Source organism: Pygocentrus nattereri, chromosome 19, assembly GCF_015220715.1.
Source record: "Pygocentrus nattereri isolate fPygNat1 chromosome 19, fPygNat1.pri, whole genome shotgun sequence".
NCBI lineage: Eukaryota > Metazoa > Chordata > Actinopteri > Characiformes > Serrasalmidae > Pygocentrus > Pygocentrus nattereri.
The window spans coordinates 28,203,022-28,224,946 of NC_051229.1; the positions used below are offsets into that span (position 1 = coordinate 28,203,022).

Consider the following 21,925-nt stretch of genomic DNA (forward strand, 5'->3'; position numbering starts at 1 on the left):
CTTAGAGACTTCAGAGAAATCATTGTTTGCATGAGACAAGGCTGAAAACCAATACGGGCTGGCGGCACTTCATTAAAAACATGATTCTGTAGTGGAGATTACTGCATGGGCGCAGAAACACTTCCGAAACACTTCTTTGTACGCAGTGTTCCTGTCTGAGATCTGGATTATCAGACACCTGCACTGAAAGTGCTGTGACTCTGTTGACCACAGGAGGGAGAGATGTGATCAGTTTTAATAAAGGAAGGAAGTGTCATAGTTTGGAGACGTCTATGGAGAACAGGATTCAAAAGATAAAAACTACATGCTATTCTACAGCCAGACAAAATCCAAAGTGTAAGAATACTATACACTACCTCAAATAAGTGTGTAGTGTGTAGACTCAAATAAGTGTGTAGACTCAAATAAGTGTGTAGTGTGTAGGATCAAATAAGTGTGTAGTGTGTAGGATCATATAAGTGTGTCGTACTCAAACGTGTGATGTGTTGCACTCCAATATGTGTAGTGTGTCATGGGAAAAGTTTGTGGAATACTGTACTTTAATGTGAGTGTACTGTGTAGTACAAGCACGTGTAGTGCTCATTATGTGTAGAGTGTATTACTTGCAGTGTGTGTGCTACTAGAAAGGTTTAGTGATGAAAACGTAGTGTAAAATGTTCTGCGTTGTTCTGTGTGCACTCTTCATGTGAAACACTACTGAGCCTATGCTGTGGAAGAGCGATGCTGCAGTAATAACTGTGCATGAGCAAAACAAAACTTGCTGCTCTGCCAGTTTCCATTGCATGGAAAATTATAACTCATTTAGAACTTGATGGCAGCAGTACATCTCAAGAAAGTTGGGACAGGGGCAACAACAGGCTGGAAAAGTAAGTGGATCTAATAAAAAAGCAGCTGGAAAAGCAATCTGCAACTAACTCAAATGACTAGATATAAAAAGAGCATTTTAGAGAGGCAGAATCTCTCAGAGGCAAACATGGGCAGAGGTCAGATGAATAAAAAAAAATCGACATTCTTTTTGGAAAAAAACGTGGACACCATGTCCTGTGGACTCAAGAGGAGAGGGACAGTCCAGCTTGTTATCAGCACACACAGTTTGAAAGCCCGCATCTCTGATGGATCTGTGGTTGCATTAGTGCCTATAGCGTGTGCAGCTTGCACATCTGGAAAGTCATTATCTATGTTGAACAGTATATAGAGGATTTAGAGCAACATATGCTACCATCCAGACAGCATCTCTTTTAGAGAAGGCCTTGGATACCATATACTGCATCCTTCACAACAGCATGGCTTTGCAGAAGACCTGCTTGCAGTCCAGACCTTTCACTGACAGAAAACATTTGGCGCATCATGAAATGAAAAACCTGACAAAGAAGACCCAGGACTGTTGAGCAGCTAGAATCCTACGTCAGACAAGGATGGGACAACATTCCTCTCCCAAAACTCCAGCAGACTCGAGTCCCCATCTCTGGTGTGTAGTATTTTAATTAGGGTATTGTTTCTGGCACTAGTGTGGTGCTCAAATACAGCTTCTGGAAACATTAAACTAGGAGACAAGTATTCAACAATGATGAACACAGAACCCAAAGGTCAAGCTCACCAGTACAACACAAGATTTGACAGTGTGTGTGTTGCGAGCCGTCTGCTGCACTCTTTATTTATCTCTTTGGTGGGTCAGCATGTCTCTTTAGTACCATTACAGTGAGCAAGGTTTAGTGTGTGTAGTCCCACTGGAGTGACACGTCTGTCTTGTCATTCTTTGTATCCGAGAGATGCAGCTACTGATGCAGGCCAAAACTGGAGAGATTCCTCAGAGAGGCTTTTTGGCCTCTTCACTTGTCTTTCTGCCCAAGAGAATGGGTGATTACTGGAGATGCTTGAGCAGGATTTACAGCGAGTGCATTATTCATTGCAAGAAAGCACCTCATCCCCTAAAGTGGTCGCACTGCCAGCAGAGTCCATCAGCCCGAAAGAGTAATGGATACATATGAATCTGTTTGCTCCCACTGAAGCTGTGATGTTTGTTAGACAACTGAAGTATGATTTCTAAAACTTGCTGTTTTGATAATTAAAGGCAAACCTACACAGTAACATAGCCAGTTTATAGCTCCTCTTATTGGAACTCCACTTTACTGGTGACTATACTGTTGTCCATCTGTTGATGCACAGGTTGTGTTAGCCATTCTCTAGTCCAGGGCTGTCAAACTCAACCACTAAAAGGGCCATATTAAAAAATCTAAACAAATCTGAGGGCCAGAGAGTGTTTATATGTTAAAAACAATACATAAAACACTATGTTGCAAAATACAGCCAATTGTAGTGAACCTTCAGTTATTACACGTGAATACTTGATATATTTAGGCCACTTTAGCTTCAAATACCTGTTAAATCTCTCTAAATGTCCCCAGGATGTAGGTAGTTTAAACCGACCTGTGTGCTTGGTCTCAACACTTGATCTCTTTTTTTTTCTTCAAGTTCAGTAATTCTTGCGATCAGTTTCTGAACTGCTGAGTGCTTGTAGTTTTTATAGTGTTTATGTTGGTTGCACTGCAGCTGAATCTTAGCCGACATGTGCAACTGGGTAGAAATCTGCTGTGCCATTGAGTGTTGTTGGGAGTGGGGTGTGAGTGGAAATTAGGTTACAGTGCATGTTGGGGATTGCAGTGCTGCTGATTGCGAAATGGGCTAATATTAACTGAAAATCTAAATAATTTCAAAGACCAGATTGGACCTGATCTGGTCTGCAGGCCTTGTAACACCTGGGGTCTAGCCCTTCATCAGTGGTCAGTTTCTTGATCATAGACTGGATTGTTGTGGGTGATGGATCACTCATGACCAGTGATATGAAATGTGTAAAAAAAGAAAAAAAGGCCAGTAACACTGTTGTACATCTATATATATATATATATATATATATATATATATATATATATATATATATATATATATACACACACTTATATATTTATATAGGGACAATCCTAATTAGATCAAACTGTGGTAGTACAGTAAAAATAATGGAAAAAACTATAAAGTATTCAGACAATAGATATTTACAAAAATGATGTGATGACCCAAGACATTAATTTAGATAGTAAGGGATGCTTCCGTTGGGAGGTGGCTACACCAAACCATAACACCTAAATTTACAACTGCGAATATTTCATTTATTTTATTTTTTAAACTTTATGTTTTCTTTTAAAGGCACACTATGAAAGATTTAAATAAAAGCTTTAAATAGTCATTTGGTCAGGCATGCTAAGTTAAAACGTAAAACTCGTGGGAAGTTGTTTTGAGCGAAGTCATACATCTTTACGTATGAATGTCACATGCACAGACTCAAAAAGAAGATCTGGCTCAATTTGCAAAATCCACATCAAGTGATTAAGATTAAGTGACCCTGATTAATCCCACAACGGGGAAATTTCACCTCTGCATTTAACACATCTGTGCAGCGACACACCACATACACACTAGTGAACACACACACTAGAGGGCAGTCAGCACGGCCAGAGCAGCAGGAAGCCCTATCCACAGCGCCTGGTGGACCGGGGCGGGTTTAGGTGCCTTGCATGTACTCTTGGCTCAGGGGATCAAACCAGCCACAGCCACAAACCAGCCAGCCAGTCACAAGGCTGGTTCCCTAACCTCCAACCCATGCCTGCCCCAAATACTGATGAATCGTTATACTGATTATATAATAATCATTGATTATTATCATTATAATCATATATATATATATATATATATATATATATATATATATGTACATACATATACATCACATACCGACTATACTGATGAAGTAATTCACTCACATTCTCAGAAGTCTTTCACCCACTCTTTCAACGCACTCTCGATCAGCTGGTTCGTCCATTCAGGGAGCGGCTTCAAGGCACAACCATTGTTATTTTATGTTCTACCACATTTTGCGTGGAATTACACACCCAAATCCAAAGTATTACGCAGTAGCGTGAAGTCTAGTTTGACTAACAATTTGGGAGAATGATCCATTTTTCATAATACCTGCACCTGCACTATATATATATATATATATATATATATATATATACATATATATGTACACACACACACACACACACACACACACATATATATATTGCTGCAGTCAGAAGAAAACCAATGAAATCAGACATCCAAGTAATTCTGAGCCATTTCTTTTGGTCCGTTCATCAGAAAATGGCAAAAATGGATGATTCTCAGCACTGCAGTAACACGGACGTGGTGGTCGTTGGTGTGTTAGTTTGTGTGTTGTGCTGGTACGAGGGGATCAGACACAGCAGTGCTGTGTCCACTCTATTAGACACTCCCACATTGTCAGTCCACCTTGTAGATGTAAAGTCAGAGACGACAGCTCATCTGCTGCTGCACAGTTTGTGTTGGTCATTTGGTTGGTGGATTATTCTCAGTCCAGCAGCGACACTGAGGCATGTAAAACCTCCAGCAGCACTGCTGTGTCTGATCCACTCAGACCAGCACAACACACACTACCACACCATAACCACGTCAGTGTTACTGCAGTGCTGAGAATGACCAACCACCCAAATAGTACCTGCTCTGTGAGGGTCCATGGGGGTCCTGACCACTGAAGAACAGGGTAACAGAGTATCAGAGAAACAGATGGACTACAGTCTGTAACTGTAGAACTAGAGAGTCCAGCTATACAGTAAGTGGAGCTCATAAACTGGACACTGAGCGTAGAAACAAGCAGGTGGTCAGAATGTTCTGCCTGATTGGTGTATATTTTAGCCGTAGATGCTTTCTGTCTGAATCTGGGCTGTTTTCTTCTCCTCTGGCCGCTGTCCAGCCTGATTGTGGCTGGAGGAAGTTTAGTACTGCCTAGATTGCTCTGGTGCCTCGTTAATGACATTTGCACAGAAGCAGTAGACAGATGGTGCCGCATTTGCAAACAACAGCACTGATTTCCTCGGTCTGTTCTGGGCTGCTAGCTAACACACTCATGCACAAAGAACCTCAGAGAAGAGGACTTGGAAGAAAACCGACTCAGAAATTCCTCATCTGAATTATAGTTATAATTATAATATAATTCAAATGCATATAATTATCTGGATTATACTCAAACAAACATGCGAGTCGTGCACCAGTATTAAGGTTGCAAGCAGCTGCGTGAGGCTTGCTCCTAGAAGATTATCTAGAGCCAACGCTGTATCATGGGATGTTGGAGGAAGCACGCAGCATGATGTGGATGGAGGTCATGTCATGCAAACTTCCATATTTGTTTAATACCTTGTGCAGTTTCATTAAAAACAGCAGTAACACTATTATTGCTTTCTTGTTTTATTCTTTTACCTGCTATTACTTTAAATCTGTACTCAAAACACTTTGTCAGCTTGTATATATACTATTTTATACAGTATTCTGTAAAATAAACAGACCAAACTATGATTTTTTTTTTTTTGGAAACGCTTTTTATGAATGTCACATTTGTAAGCATCTATAAACACACTCATAACATGTTATAATGCATTCATAAGGCATTTTATGCATACGCCTGTTTTGCTTTTTTTTTTTTTTTTCTTGGCTACTTTCTCCATAGGCAGCACTAAACTGCTCATCCCTTCGGTGTTCCAACACCTTTTATATATGAAATTAAAGGATTCTGCTAAAACAAGTAATTTGAGGAATGCTTTAAATTTGTGTCTTGATTAAAATTTTAAAGGACTGGGGAAATTTTATGTGCTCACACATTCGCTCCTGAGTTAGAGGAGTGGGTGAATGTGCCCCTGAATGAAACCGAGAACAGTGAGAAGGATGTGTCAGCGAGCTGGGACGAACCGCGTGATGTTTGCATTATAAGGTATAAATATTCAGATATGAATATGATGCTGAGGCCAAGCGACCTCTGATCACATTTTGGCTTCACTGGTCACTTTGAATAGTAAATAAAGTGGCTACATTGTGACCCCTGGTTACAATCGCCATCCATCACTTACCTCTGTAAAGAAATTTCAGGTGGCAGGTTTCTCCACAAAACAAACATTCCACACCAAACCTCGCGGAAAGACTTTGTTTCTATCTTAGCATCGGAATTACACCGACATTTTATTTAACAAAAAAACTGTATTTCCCCTTTAAAACCAGTTTCATATCATATGTTAAAGCACGTGTGTCAGGCTCCAGTCCTTGCAGGCCAAAACACTGCAACCTTCAGCCAGCTGCCTCATTACGCACACCTAAATCAACTCAGCAGCTAATTTGCGAGACCTTCGTGAACTGAATTCAGAGAGCTACACTGTTAGAAGGGAAGGTTCTCTGCAGGTACGTTTTTATGTTGTTCAAGGTGCAAACAGTATAAATGTTCCCTCAAAGGTACAGCAGTGGTTTGTGGTTTTAATGTCTCGTTTTGAACCTTAAATCAGTTCCTCCAGGTGAAAAGTTGGTATTTGTAGATTTTCCTAACCGAATGTTATAAATCAGAACAGTAGAATAAAAGCCTGGAGGCGAGGCGAGGCGAGGCGAGGCAGGGTGTGTGTGTGGAGTCAGTACAGCTTAGAACAAATCATTTCAGTGGATTATGGTTCAGTTATGTTCCCTGGCTGATACTGAGATGAACCCTTAAGGGTCCCACCCCAGAGAAAAGAGGGGCACTGACCCAGTGACGGTTTAGTATCTTTATATCTGAGAGTGTAGAAGAGGGTAAACACTAATACCCCCAGCACTTTGGCCTGGACTGTCTCCAGTTTGACATGCCCATGTTAAAGCTTTTAATTAAATATAATTTTTGATGTTTACATGTGCTTCTTTTCTCATTTAAGCATTAGAACATGAGCAGAACTCTTCAGCTGGGTTTACTCATAAATTATCATCACTTCCTAAGTCAACAGTGCCTTGTTTACTGTGTGGAATATGTGCAATGCTGCTGCCCCGCTTAGAGTCCATAAATTAGCAGGGTGATACATATTAGTGACACCTTCACTGGGTGTCTTTGTGATCGCTGTCATCTTTGATCATGTTTATTACTCAGCGGTCCGCTCAAAGACATGGTATACGGCAGTACCTGCACATAAACACTGAATAAAACAGTGACAGCTTAGATAAATTATTAAAGAATGAGTGAAATGCACAGCCAGTGTAATGTGTTCATGAGTAGAAAGGACTTGGAATACGTACTGCCTAGTATACAACCCCAATTCCAGTGAAGTTGGGACGTTGTGTAAAACATTAATGAAAACAGAATACAATGATTTGCAAATCCTTTTCAACCTACATTCAATTGAATCCACTACAAAGACGAGATATTTAATGTTCAAATGGATAAACTTTATTGTTTTTTGCAAATATTCACTCATTTTGAATTTGATGCCTGCAACTTGTTCCAAAGAAGTCGGGACGGGGCAACAAAAGACTGGGAAAGTTGAGGAATGCTCAAAAAACACCTGTTTGGAACATTCCACAGGTGAACAGGTTAATTGGAAACAGGTGAGTGTCATGATTGGGTATAAAGGGAGCATCCCTGAAAGGCTCAGTCGTTCACAAGCAAGGACGGGGCGAGGTTCATCACTCTGAACAACTGCGTGAGCAAATAGTCCAACAGTTTAAGATCAATGTTTCTCAACGTGCAACTGCAAGGAATTTAGGGATTTCATCATCTACAGTCCATAACATCATCAAAAGATTCAGGGAATCTGGAGAAATCTCTGCAGGTAAGCGGCAAGGCAGAAAACCAACACTGAATGCCCGTGACCTTCGATCCCTCAGGCGGCACTGCATTAAAAACCCACATCGTTCTGTAACGGATATTCCCTCATGGGCTCGGGAACACTTCGGAAAACCACTGTCAGTGAACTCAGTTCATCGCTCCATCTACAAGTGCAAGTTAAAACTCTGCCATGCAAAGCGAAGCCACATATCAACATCACCCAGAAACGCTGTCGGCTTCTCTGGGCCGAGCTCATCTGAGATGGACTGACGCAGAGTGGAAAAGTGTCCTGTGGTCTGACGCGTCCACATTTCACACTGTTTTTGGAAATCATGGACGTCATGTCCTCCGGGCCAAAGAGGAAAAGGACTGTCTGGATTGTTCTCAGTGCAAAGTTCAAAAGCCAGCATCTCTGATGGTGTGGGGGTGTGTTAGTGCCCGTGGCAGGGGTAACTAGCACATCTGTGAAGGCCCCATTAATGCTGTTCCTAAAATGTGTGTGCCATGTACACTACATGACCAAAAGTATGTGGACACCCCGCCAAGAGACCAGCTGAGGGAATCTTTTGGAAGAAAGTTCATCAGCTCTCCCGGACAGCCTCAGAGTCTTGTAGAATCAATGCTGGTGTTGAAGCAGCTCTGCTGCGTTGGCCTAAAAGATCACAGAGTGGCCAGACTTTCTGAAACCAGTTCAACAGGATCAACCCAGATCCGAAAATCCATAAATCAGGAAAATAGAGGATCACACACTGCAAATGATTTCCTCTAGTTTGCTACAGGAAGCCATCCCACCAGCCTAATGAATTTCAGTGATGATAGAAAGCAGCTTAGATGGGAAAAAAATCCCATGACTGATTTCACACTTCTCAGCAGTGATGTTTCGCTTATTCAGTTAGCCACGAGAAAAATATGGCTAAAACAAATACAATACAATTAAAGCAAATCATGCATTTCCACAATTGTATCACAAGATTTCACAATTGTATTACTTTGTACATAAAATCTCATAAAATGACAGCTCATAATTCTCGACTTTCAATCCCGCCTGTTTCTTTTCAGTTTTTGAGTCTTTTCGTTTTCCCTGCTGGACTGTAAGTCCCATTAAGACTCAGACAGTGCATCATGAGCCAACACACGCTGGGCTTTTTACCGACACACACAGTAATCTGATATTCAGGGCGCTCTATATAAACCCTGCTCGCCAATAATGAGCCGCTCACAGGCTAAACGTACAGAAAAGCACAGCTAACCAGGTAAGAACTTTCACCTTCTTTTCTACTTAAACTCTTAATGTTTTACTCTAATGTTAAAATCTTATTCTCTGTTTATGTTCCTCTTTTGTTATTGTTATTATTGTTTGCTAACCGGTGCTGACCAGAGGAGGATGGGCTCCTCGTTTGAGCCTTTGAGTTTATAAAATTTGTGAAAATGTTTCTGCTTACCGCCATTTCAAAACGCATGCTTCTGAGATGTTTGTGGTCATTACAGTGTAAAATTCTAAATACTGAACTCCTTCTTACTGATTATTAGTCATTAACTGCTGTCATATTAGAAACAGGTGTCAGTTTATTATGGTTTAAACTTTATATTACAAGAAAACTGTATTTTGGCAGCTTAAAGCATTTTTAAATTTGGCAATATGTCTAATATTTCTGATTATGACAGGGGTTTAAGGATTTTATAAGAGTCAAACTATTACTTCTCCTTCTAAATGAAGATTGTTTTTGGTTGATTGATTGTTGATTGATCGTTACACTGGCAGAAAATTTGATTTGGTTGTATTTAAATGTTACTTGTTTACATGTTACACACACATTTAATTGGTTTCAAGAAATAAAAAAACAAGAAGTAACATTATATACAAGTACAGGAAGATCTTGTGTCTCTAACATGATAAAAAAATAGGAAAAAATATGGAAAAATATTCTTAACTTTCAGTGGAAATGCATGGATTTTTTTTCAGATTAACTCAGTGTAAATGCCTGCTGGCTGCCTCTCTGCTGGTACGTGTGTGTGTGTGGTGAATATACGGAATATTCAACAGATATTTTATACTGATTTTAGACTTTTGTATTCAGTCTAAAATCAATATAAAATAACTGTTGAATGGTCATAGTGTCCACTCACCGTCCACTCTTTTAGACACGCCTAGCTTGTGTGTGTGTGTGTGTTTTATGTTTGCAGTAGATGAAAAGCACATAAGATGCCGTGGCACAGCTTGATGGACGAGGACAGAAGCAGCCAGATGCTGACAGAAGTGTTTGAGGTTCATATTCTATTCGTTAAACCAAGTTAATACATTTTGTTTATTTTTGTACAGCTATTGAATATTCAACAGTTACGTTATATTGATTTTAGACTTTTGTATTCAATCTAAAATCAATATAAAATAACTGTTGAATAGTTTTTAAACACTGTGTCCACTCACTGTCCACTCTGTTAGACACTCCTACCTTGACGGTTCACCTTGTAGATGTAAAGTCAGAGACGACAGCTCATCTGCTGCTGCACAGTTTGTGTTGGTCATCCTCTAGTCCTTCTTCAGTGGTCACAGGACGCTGGTCACAGGACGCTGCCCACAGGACGCTGTCAGCTGGATATTTTTGGTTGGTGGACTATTCTCAGTCCAGCAGTGACACTGAGGGTCCATGGGGGTCCTGACCACTGAAGAACAGGGTAACAGAGTATCAGAGAAACAGATGGACTACAGTCTGTAACTGTAGAACTACAGAGTGCAGCTACACAGTAAGTGGAGCTGATAAAGTGGACAGTGAGTGCAGAAACAAGGAGGAGGTCAGAACGTTATGCCTGATCGCTGTATTTGACCATTTATCAGATTTCCATATGGAAATCTGCTGCTACTGTTTAGGTCTGTAGTGTGTTGAATCATAACCTATTATCAACTAAAGATAATTATCATAACTAAAGAAGCCGACCTCGGACACCAAACACGTCTGTAGTGATTGATTACAAGGCCTAAAGAGAGAAGTGACCACATTTCACTACTGACTATCATTTTAAGTAAATGGAGCTGGGTAAGTGTGAGCGTCCACCCACCTGGTCTGTTCCTCAGCTTAATCTGGTCCTTGTCCTCTGCTCACTTCACTCTACTATGTAAACACTTAACCTTCTTTCCAAACATAGATATCGTCATTTTTTCCCATCATTTGAGTCCAGCAGCTGCTCTTCACATTGTGTGAAAATGACATGAATAATGTACCAACAGAAATGCTCCAAAACTGCCTGGAATATATGGATTTACATTAAAACTTCCGAAGGTTTATCTCTCCTGTACAGCGAGATAAAAACCCCAGCTCTGCTGTTCTGTGTGCTCCGTGTTTGCTGCAGTGGGCTCTGGACGGGAACACCATAGCTCTGGAGAAACACCCAAAGCAACTGGCCGTGCGAGACGATTCAGGTGCCAGTCCGCTGCACTACGCTGTGTCCAGGGGCCACCTCCGTGCCATCAAACTCATCGTGCAGGTTGCTGGACTGCTGGGTGAGAGATGAGGTTTGGCTGACAAATTGTGCATGAAAGCAGATGAGCTGCAGTCTGTAACTGTAAAGCTATAGTGGACATTGCCGGTTTATTAGGTACTCTTACCCTCACTGGCCATTTTATTGGAAACATCTGTTATTTAGGTGTACTTCTACTAATTGTAGATTTTCAGTTAATGACTATAGCTCCTCTGTTGCTGGATAGTTTACGAGCCCCACTCTACTCTGTCCATCAATGGAAAGGGACCACCAAAAGATTCTTTGCCCAAAGTGGTAGCGTTTTAACTCACATCAGGATCTCAGCTAAGCGACGAAGGGCTGGAGGCTCTAAACTGAACAGTATATATAGTATATCGCTTCCGTTGGAACAAAGCTTGTATCTCAATTTTTGTCATAATCTGAAAATAACTGTTGCCCTTTGCATTGTGTGTAAGTTTTATAATGAATGGACCAAAAGAAATGGCCTGGAGAAACATCTGGTACCATTCACTTCCATTAAAAGGTACGTTTTTCCTTCTCCTGTAAAGTTAATTTTGGAGTTACGAGGAGTTACAAGGTTTTGTTTCGCCAGCAGTGATATTCTAAGTATATTGTCATTGCTGGAACAAAAAAAAAACTTCTTTTTTTACATCATTTGAACACCAGCTGTCTTTTACATTATGTCAAATGTTCTTGACAAATGGACCAGTAGAAAAGCTCCAAAATGACTTAAACTGTTACATTAACTCAAGAAAGTTTTTCTCTTGCCTGTAAAATTGTGTGTTTGACAGTTTAGTAGAAAATCTATATGTCTATCAGTCAATAAGTATTCAGACATGCCTTCTTAGGAGTAAATTCACTTACAAAGGTGCACCCATTGCTGAGACAGTCAATATAATATGTAATCTCCAAAGGAAAGCATTGACAATGGAACATGTTACCGTGCCCCATGCCAGACTAAGAGGGGTAGAAAGCCCCCCAGCATTGGGCTGCAGAGCAGAGGCTCTGTGTTTTCTAGAAACAGAGTATATTGGATATTTTATGCTATAAAAATTGGTGGCGTGATTTTCTAATGTCATTTTGTTTCATTTATCTCACCCTATATATTTCCTATGTAAATGCATGTGATGGATGTCGGCAAGTCTGAATTATTAAGCTCTGAATGAGTTTAAGAATGAACAGAATTAGCATATTTTTCTGAGAATATCTGTTATTTTAGATTCATCCTTCAACTCATAGTAAGTAAGTACGTTTGTGTGTAGAGCTGAATGCAGTGGATGAAGAAGGAAACACTCCACTGCACTGGGCAGTACAGAAGGACCAGCGGGGAAGCTGCTCGACCCTCCTCGGTCTGGGCGCTGACCCCAACATTCTCAACAAATGCCTCCTGTCCCCTCTGCATCTGGCTGTTAGCCTCAGACACAATGGCCTGGTGGCGGTAAGTCGCTTGCTTACGAAAAAAACAAACAAACAAAAAAACCAAAGAAACACGATCACGTCAGTTCTGTTGTAGCATTTTCCAAGCCTGGGCCTGGAGCTCGACGAAGTGCAGCAACTTGCCGTGGCATCAATTCCACAAGTGGATGGAAGACGTCTGGAGGGCTATTGAGCCATTCCGTCTGGATAGCCACCACATCATTTGTCAGAATTCTCCAGAATGCTCCTCAGGACAATTGCATTATCCTGCTGGAGCATCCCGTCATTGTGGAGGTACATGAAGCCCATGAAGGACTGCAAATGGTCACCAAGCAGTGAAATGTAACAGTTTTTGGTCAATGACGCATTCAGGTGGACCAGTGGAACCATGAGAACACACCCCACACCAGTACAGAACCACCCCAGCCTGCAAAGCGCCACGCTTTCTGCTCAGGGGTCTCCATCTCTTCACAGAATGAAGGGAGCCGACTTCCGGTGACAACCAGAAACTCCAGGGCCCCCCTGCTGTCAGTTGGGTTGTGATTGGTTCCTATGCGCCTCACGGATGTAAAAAGGTGGCGCTGTGAAATCGGATGAATCTTTTTGAATCACCCTGTATAATGTAGGCATATTTAGTTGTTTCATATAAAAGTCTTGCAGTCACATGTTGAGGGATGTTCTTTGCAAACCGTTGGATTTTTGCTGCATTTTTTTGGCAAATGTTTCCAATCCTAAATTGCTCCCGTCTCAGCTTCTTAAAAATGTCCTGCAGGCATCGATTTTACAGTAAGTGCATATTTAGAAAAACAATGCAGCTGATAAGACAAGGGATTAAATATCTTGTCTTTGTACTGTTTTGAGTGATTACAGGTCAATGTACTTTCTGTACTTTATTTGCATTAAACTTCTGTTACAACTTTAAGAAATTGAGCTTGTTTAACAAAACAATTAAAACTTGTACTGTCCTTTTTGTTTCGCACAGGAGCTGCTCTTTCACAGCCTGACGGATCCTAACCTGGAGGGGGATCTGGGGAACACACCTTTAATCCTGGCTGCTTCACTGGACAACCACGAGGCGTTGTGTACACTGGTAAACAACCGTACAGATTCAGCTCCTATAATCCACTTACTGGCCACTTTATTAGAAACCCCTTACCTTCTACTCCTATTTTTTTCGAAATATGTAGGTCCTCTAGTTAGGTGTACAATTACAGACAATAGCACATCTGTTGCAACACAGTATGTCACCTTCTACTTGTTTAACAATGCACTGCACTACAGTTCCCAGCATGCATTGCAACGTAAAGCGCACTCTGACTCTCCTACCCCAACAACAGTCTATGAGACAGCAGTAACACCTCAATTCTACACATTTCTACACAGTTCCACACCAATCATATCACCTGCATTTCGACCAATATAAACACTCGTCAGCTCAGCAGCTCGGAAACTGAGCCCAAGAATTAATGAACCTGCAGCAAAGAAAAGATGCCAGGAGTCTAGTTCAAGCAAATAAGTAGGTTTAAAGGGCTGGGTTCCTTATATTTCAAGTATTTATGCAATATTTCAAGGTATATAAATGCTTATATTTTACTGATGAAGTTTTTGCAAAGTTTAGTAAACAGTGGCCAGCTCAGGTAATAGCACAGCATTCATTTTATTTCTCTGGTCCACAGATTTGGTGAGCTTTTTTAAAATGTGGCCTCTTTAGAGTTTGCCTTCAGGAATTATTTGGATGGTGGACCCACATCGGTGTCACTGCCAGGTTGTGAGTGATCCACCACTCAAAAAAATCCGGGCAGGGGTGGCTCTGTGTTCAGAAACTGATGACTGCTGAACAGTGGTGGACAGTAACTGAGTATCTGAGTAAATGTAATTAGTTTCTGTACTTTAGTATTTTTTGGTTCAACGTCAGCGCAGCAACATCAAATTTTTACATTAAAACGTTACAGTTTTAGCAGTTGTTTCTTTTTTATTATTTATTTATTTATTTATTTTTACTGCCAATTCGTCTTACTCTGCCTATTTCTTTATTTATTGTATTAGTTGTGTATTCTATCCTTATCTGACCTCTTATTTATTAAGCTACTATACTGTTTTATTGATTTCGTTCCTTTTTTCTACTAATTTTGTTTCAGTATGATTGCTATTCATTTTTAGCACTTAAAACAGTTCAGCTATCCAGCTTCTCAATCCCTGATTTCTGTATTGGTTCTAAAGGTTGACTGATTTATCTCAGTAGTTTTCCACCACACCTGATTCCTCTCATAAAGGCTGGATGATGAGCTGATGAGCTGAATCAGGTGCATTGAAGCTCTAAGATGATGTGGCTCTACAGCAGAGGAAGTGGAGGAAATCAGCAGGGTATTGAATCTCTCGTCTGCTCTCCAGTACAGGAACGGAGCAAAATTATGCCGGCAAAACAAGCTGGGTCACTTTGCTATTCACGCGGCTGCCTTTGCTGGAGCGAAGAAATCCATGGAAGCCATTCTTCAAAAAGGTCAGATTGCATTACATCTTTGCTTCTTCTTTTTTTTTTTCTTCAAGCTTTTAAACTATAGGTTTAAAAGTATTTAGATGGTGAAACCCTCTGGAGCAGCTGCACATGAGCCTTAGGTTACCATGAAACTCCACGTGAAACCCACGTGGAGCAGGATTGGACTATAGTTAAGTGGAAATACTGTTGTGATGAAACTTCTTTAAAAACCATCGGGATTAAGCGGAATCATGAAGTTCCATTAAGCACTTTGGGAGTAGTAGAAGTGATGGTCCACTGAACACCTTTGGGATGTGCTGGAGTGATGAAAAAGTCATAGAACCCATTAAAAGTGACGGTTGGTTCCTGGTGGTTTTCAGTAGAGGCCACTGGTGCGCTGTGTTTTCCTGAAGGGGTTGATATCACAATGTAAAGGATGGTTCTGATGGTTTAATCAGGTCTTCTGGGACTGAATCCACATCTATTTGATCATTTCCTAAAGGCCTCTAACGTCAAGCAACCGTCAAGCCAATTCCCGTTAGGAAGCAAAACCATCAGGTTTTATTCCTAATGGCCCTGCAAAACACAGTTATGTTGTTCGAACTTACTATTTCGGTGTTTTTGGTCTTCTGCTTGGTGCTTTTCTACATTATCACAATGTTGAAATGTAATTCCTCAGAAAATTATGACTAGGAGGTTGCTTAGCACTGCTTAACATCTTTGGGATGAGCTGAAGTTAGCATTAAATGCCTTTGGAGTGAGTTGGAGTGATGAGGGTTGAAAACTTTTGGGATTAGTTGCAGTGATGAAGCTCCACTGAACATCTTTGGGATATATAGGTGAGATGAAGCACTATTAAAGATATTTTTCATGAGCTGGAGTGGAGAAGCACCACTGAACACCTCTGAGATGAGCAGTTGTCTGGATGCTTTTGGACATATGATGTATCACCACATTATATCTTCTCCACTGTGGCTTCTCTACTGCATGTAGGAGAGGAGGCTGGCATGTCCATTGAAGCCCACATAAACTGTTTGGACAGGTCCATCAGCAGCCCTCTTCACCTGGCTGTACGTGGGGGAAACCTCGAAGTCATTGAACTCTGCATTGCCCATGGAGCCAAAATTGACCAGCAACAGGTACTCAAGTCATAATCGGTTCACGTTTCTACAGCCCACTGTACGCTAGAGCCTTACAGTATTTCTGACGTGTTTTCCAGAGTTAAATTACTAGGATTAACCATAAATGTGAAAAAGTGGTGGATATGATAACAATTGTTGTAATAAAGTATCAGATGTTTTATTATGGAAAGTAGTAATTATTTATAGTAATTGTTTTTTCCCCCGAATCCACAGTGTGATAAATCCACCGCGCTCCATTTTGCCTGCACTCAGGGAGCGATTGAAGCAGTTAAGGTCATGCTCAATGCCTACGACAGAGTGTGTGACATCATTAACATCACTGATGGAGCCTGCCAAACACCACTTCACAAGTATTTATGAAGAGTCATAAAATTCTGCATTGATTATATCTCTTAAATAGGAGATAAAACTAAATAATTGTTGAATGCATTTTACCTTACTCCAACTTTCCTTTTGCAGGGCAGCTATTTTTGACCACTGTGAGCTGGCTGAGTATATTATCTCACAGGTAATAGCTTCTGATTGATGGTCGAGGCATGCAGTGGATAGATACACTTACATGAACATTAAGTACAGTAAGCAAATAATTTTACAATTAAAGTCCAGGGACCCTTTATATGTACACTATATTTCCAAAAGTTTTCACTCACCCATCTAAATCATTGAATTCAGGTGTTCCAGTCACTTCCGTGGCCACAGGTGTATAAAGCCGAGCCCCTAGGCCTGCAGACTGCTTCTACAAACATTAGTGAAAGAATGGGTCGCGCTCAGGAGCTCAGTGAATTCCAGCGTGGTACCGTGATCAGACGCCACCTGTGCAGCAAGTCCAGTCGTGAAATTTCCTCACTACTAAATATTCCACAGTCGACTGTCAGTGGGATTATAACAAAGTGGAAGCGATTGGGAACGACAGCAGCTCAGCCACGAAGTGGTCGGCCACGTAAAATGACAGAGCGGGGTCAGCGGATGCTAAGGGGCAAATTGCCAGAGGTCACCGACTTTCTGCAGAGTCAATCACTACAGACCTCCAAACTTCATGTGGCCTTCAGATCAGCTCAAGAACAGCGTAGAGAGCTTCATGGAATGGGTTTCCATGGCCGAGCAGCTGCATCCAAGCCTTACATCACCAAGCACAATGCAAAGCATGGAATGCAGTGGTGTAAAGCGCCGCCACTGGACTCTAGAGCAGTGGAGATGTGTTCTCTGGAGTGACCAATCACGCTTCTCCATCTGGGAATCCGATGGACGAGTCTGGGTTTGGCGGTTGCCAGGAGACGGTACTTGTCTGACTGCATTGTGCCGAGTGTAAAGTTTGGTGGAGGGGGGATCATGGTGTGGGGTTGTTTTTCAGGAGTTGGGCTCGGCCCCTTAGTTCCAGTGAAAGGAACTCTTAAAGCTTCAGCACCAAGAGATTTTGGACAATTTCATGCTCCCAACTTTGTGGGAACAGTTTGGGGACGGCCCCTTCCTGTTCCAACATGACTGCACACCAGTGCACAAAGCAGGTCCATAAAGACACGGATGAGCCAGTTTGGTGTGGAAGAACTTGACTGGCCTGCACAGAGTCCTGACCTCAACCCAACAGAACACCTTTGGGATGAATTAGAGCATAATATAAGTTCATATGTGTGTGAAGGTAGACAAGTGAATACTTTTGGCAATATAGTGTAGGTTTATTTTGGCCTTATATACAATATACAAATGCAAAGTGTGTTTTAAGAATAACTTTCTATTGTCCACCAAATGGCCAATGTATTTAACCCAAAAAAGGCAGTCCTAATCTTTGGTAAAGCTTACAAAAGCACTGCCTTCAGCATTCACAAACATAGTGTGGCCAGTCTTTCTCTGTTTGTGTTGGAGAAACTCAGTGAGTGAAAGCAAACCACCAAGCGATAGCTAATCTAAAACGAATAACTGAGTCATCGAGTTAGATCTTCTATCCATCTGGTGTCTGTTCATTTGGTCATCCATCAGTTTGTTTCGCCAGCCAATGCCAGCATTCCCTGGATTAATGTAACACTCAGCTTTGGACTCGTTTGGACAAACATTTTAATATTTTTACTCTTTCGTGAGACTTTAAAGTGTAGGTTTAAAACGTGGTTATTTACTTTAAAAAATAGCACAAGAACTGTTTTCATTTGTTTTATTTCAGGGTGCAGACATCGACTTCATTGACTGCAAAGGCCATTCACCTCTGCTGTTGGCTACCAGCTGTGGAGCTTGGAGAACCGTTAACCTGCTTCTGTCACATGGTAAACCTGAACAAACCTTGTTTCAGTGGCAGAGGCAGAAATAGAGAGAAAAGTGGGCCAATGAAGTGAGAAAGTTTGTAGAGCACTTTATGTCCTGCAGTGTCAATGGGCCTGTTTATTTCTGAATTATGGTACAGATACTACGCCACCAATGTGCTAATGACAGTCAATTTTAACTTCTTATGCTTGTACAAGATAACAGTTAATGTTCTGGAAACACAAAACAAAAGCTTTTAATTATAATTAAATCTCTCATTCGATCGCCAGTGGTGGACAAAGTACACAAACCAAGTACTTGAGTTAAAGTCGAGACACCCAAGGTAAAATATTCCTCCAGTAAAAGTAGAAGTTCCTCCCTTTAGACCTCCACTTGAGTAAAAGTACTAAAGTATTTACCTTCAAATGTACTTAAGTATAAAGTAAAAGTACTAAAAGAGTAATTCTGGCTCTGATGTCCTGTTATCATTTTTATAACCAGACTGGCTTCATGAACTCATTTCAGGTGAAAGTCCTCCAGCGTCTCTCTTGGTAAACCAGTCTTTTAATAGAATGTCATTAATTAGTGACGCTGACGTCTATTAAAATGATCATAAGCACAAAACACTGAAGGTAAACAGTTTCCATCAGGGAGAACAGAGTGGCTCTGAAATCACTTTTTACACACAAGCAAAGTTTCAGTTTCAGGTTTAAGTTGAATAAAAACTGGCTTTAAACTCAGGATCACAGATGAGCTCCTTTACTATGTTGATCTGTAGGCGTCTGTTCATAAACATAAACCAGCCCAAACTAATTTACTATAAAATGAAATGGTGTTTGTAGAAATTCAGAAAAAAGCCGCGTCAGTCATGACTGCATATGTGGACATATTTCTATATTGAGCTCTATTTACACAAAGTTAGGTTAGTTCATCATTTATGTTGAACAGACTCTCCCAAAGTTTTACGGTGCTGCGCTGACGTTGAACCTTGTGCTGCACTGGGTCGGTATGACCAACAGGTCAAAACCAGCTCTAAACAAAGTGACCGCTGGGCCCTGATTGGTGCTCTGGCTTTGCGCTTCTTTTGTTTTGACATGTTACGTTTTTATACACACAGAAACCAAAAGGAACGACAGATTTCTCAAAATGTAGGAGGAAAAAGTCGGATATTAGACTCTGAAATGTCATGGAGTGAAAGGAAAATGTCGCCCAGAATGGAGAAACTTCAGTACAGATACATTAAAAAACTCCTTAATTACAGTAAGTACAGTATGAAGTACATTTACTGTCCACCACTGTCGATCGCTAATACAGCCAGCTCAGCTTGTCATTTTGGCCTAAACTGAGCAGCTTCTTAAACTAGACTAAAACATGCAAGCAATGATGTGAGTGGTCCAAATAAAAACATAAAATTTTACAGGCACAATTTGTTAAATAAGTCAAAGTCACAAAGCCACTCTGGGTAACTGTAGCATAAGCGTCTCACTCAGAGCGGCTAGTTCAGCCTATGGGGACCTATCGAGCACCTCAGTGTCCGCATGCTATAGACATAATGGGTGCTGTTAATGACCTGAAGGCTTAGTGAATAGCAGCAGTTGCTAGGTAGTGATTAGAGGGCCATAAAACAGGGCAGAGAGTGTAATGATGCTGATTGGCCGTATTAAAGTGCTCATAGAAAGCAAATCAGATTTCATTCTCTTAAAAAAGGTGGCGTAACAAATAATTTCCCCATTTGATCGGAGAGGCCTGCGATCAGCCTGGCCTACCCGTGGCTACACCGCTGTCAGGTTCTTTGCAGATTCACTGAAAGTGGTGGAGTCCAGTAAAAATGTTTGCTCATGTTTTGATTGTTTTGTTTCAGGCGCTGATCTAAAAGTAAAAGACAAAGCTGGCTGTAACTTCTTGCATCTGGCCATCTTGCAGCCCAGAGGGTTGAAGAACCTGCCCCCAGAAGTGCTGCAGGTGACATACACACCATTTCTCTGACCTTCCTCATCCACTGTATAACAGACACATTCAGGTTTTATGAGAAATGTAACAAATACAGTCTTTATAGTAAACTATGAATGCATCTCTTCTATTTTTACTGTACTCATTTTTAAAACAATGATATTTTACTGCCACCTAGTGGTCGCTTAAGGCACTACATTTACATTTATGGCATTTGGCTGACGCTCTTATCCAGAGCGACTTACAATTTGATCATTTTACACAGGTAGGCGAAGGTTTTGTTAGGAGTCTTGCCCAAGGACTCTTATTGGTATAGTGTAGGGTGTTTACCCAGGTGGGGCACTGAACCCCAGTCTACAGCGTAGAAGGCAGAGGTGTTACCCACTACACTAACCAACCACTACCACAAGTCATAGATGTCCAAATCAGTGGACAGTATATAGTTTGCAGTATTGGCCTTTGCAGTATTATGTTGCAGATATACTGTGGATGTTTTGATGATCAGATATTCATTGAATCCAACAAGATTAAAATAATGTGAGTCAAAATAACGCAGGTCAGTCTTTAACCACTGTATAGCTGTATAGTCTTAATATTAAAATTTTGTCCATATTTTCCAGCCCTACTTCACATTATCCTTTAACCCCTAACATCCTGGGCTTATTACATACTAGGGCTTATTATGCAGTAAGTACAGGGGGTTTCATGCAAACTGTTTGAGCTATTCTTAGCTTATAGAAGTGTGTAATACTTTGTTCCCGTTGGCAGGTTCATGGCATTTTAAGGGGTTAACTAAAAACCACACGGAGGGACAGTGCAATTTTGTTTTGTGTGATTTCTCCACAGCATGAGAGTGTGAGAGAGCTACTGAATGATGAAGACTCAGAGGGCTGCACTCCTTTACACTACGCCTGCAGGCTTGGGATACCTGACTCAGTGAAGAACATGCTCGGACTGGAGGTTTCTCTGGACCAGAAGTCCAAGCAGAAGAAGTCTGCCTTACACTTTGCAGCTGAGTGAGTATAATGAGAAATAAGCTGCAAAACAAAGCTCGAAAGTTCTGTTATATTTGTGTACTTCATCCACCACTGCTGACTGCTTAAATCATCACACAGTTCTCACACCATGTCAAGAAATGTGAAATATTCAGGAGGTGGACGGAGTACACAAACCATGTACTGGAGTTAAAGTCGAGACACGCAAGGTAAAATATTCCTCCAGTAAAAGTAGAAGTTCCTCCCTTTAGACCTCCACTGGAGTAAAAGTACTAAAGTATTTACCTTCAAATGTACTTAAGTATAAAGTAAAAGTACTAAAAGAGTAATTCTGGCTCTGATGTCCTCCTAGAATTTTACGCTGCTGCGCTGATGTTGAACTGTGTGCTGCACTGGGTCGGTATAACCAACAGGTCACAAAAAGTGACCGCTGGGCCCTGATTGGTGCTCTGGCTTTGCGCTTCTTTCGTTTTGACATGTGACGTTTTTATACACACAGAAACCAAAAGGAACCACAGATTTCTCAAAATGTAGGAGGAAAAAGTCGGATATTAGACTCTGA

At 41.0% G+C, this 21,925-nt stretch overlaps 1 protein-coding gene across 1 annotated transcript in view; it reads left to right on the forward strand.

The window, feature by feature from the left end:
• Positions 1–9,881: 9,881 nt before the first annotated feature.
• The window catches only part of trpa1a (transient receptor potential cation channel, subfamily A, member 1a), a 32,235-nt gene continuing 20,191 nt past the window's right edge, over positions 9,882–21,925 (forward strand). Inside the window, exons 1-11 of the mRNA XM_017711702.2 lie at positions 9,882–9,944; positions 11,027–11,177; positions 12,418–12,593; positions 13,554–13,661; positions 14,963–15,071; positions 16,041–16,186; positions 16,403–16,539; positions 16,649–16,697; positions 18,342–18,441; positions 20,280–20,380; positions 21,215–21,384. Of these exons, the coding sequence (XP_017567191.2) occupies positions 9,882–9,944; positions 11,027–11,177; positions 12,418–12,593; positions 13,554–13,661; positions 14,963–15,071; positions 16,041–16,186; positions 16,403–16,539; positions 16,649–16,697; positions 18,342–18,441; positions 20,280–20,380; positions 21,215–21,384 (1,310 nt within the window). The remainder of the gene's footprint in view (positions 9,945–11,026; positions 11,178–12,417; positions 12,594–13,553; positions 13,662–14,962; positions 15,072–16,040; positions 16,187–16,402; positions 16,540–16,648; positions 16,698–18,341; positions 18,442–20,279; positions 20,381–21,214; positions 21,385–21,925) is intronic.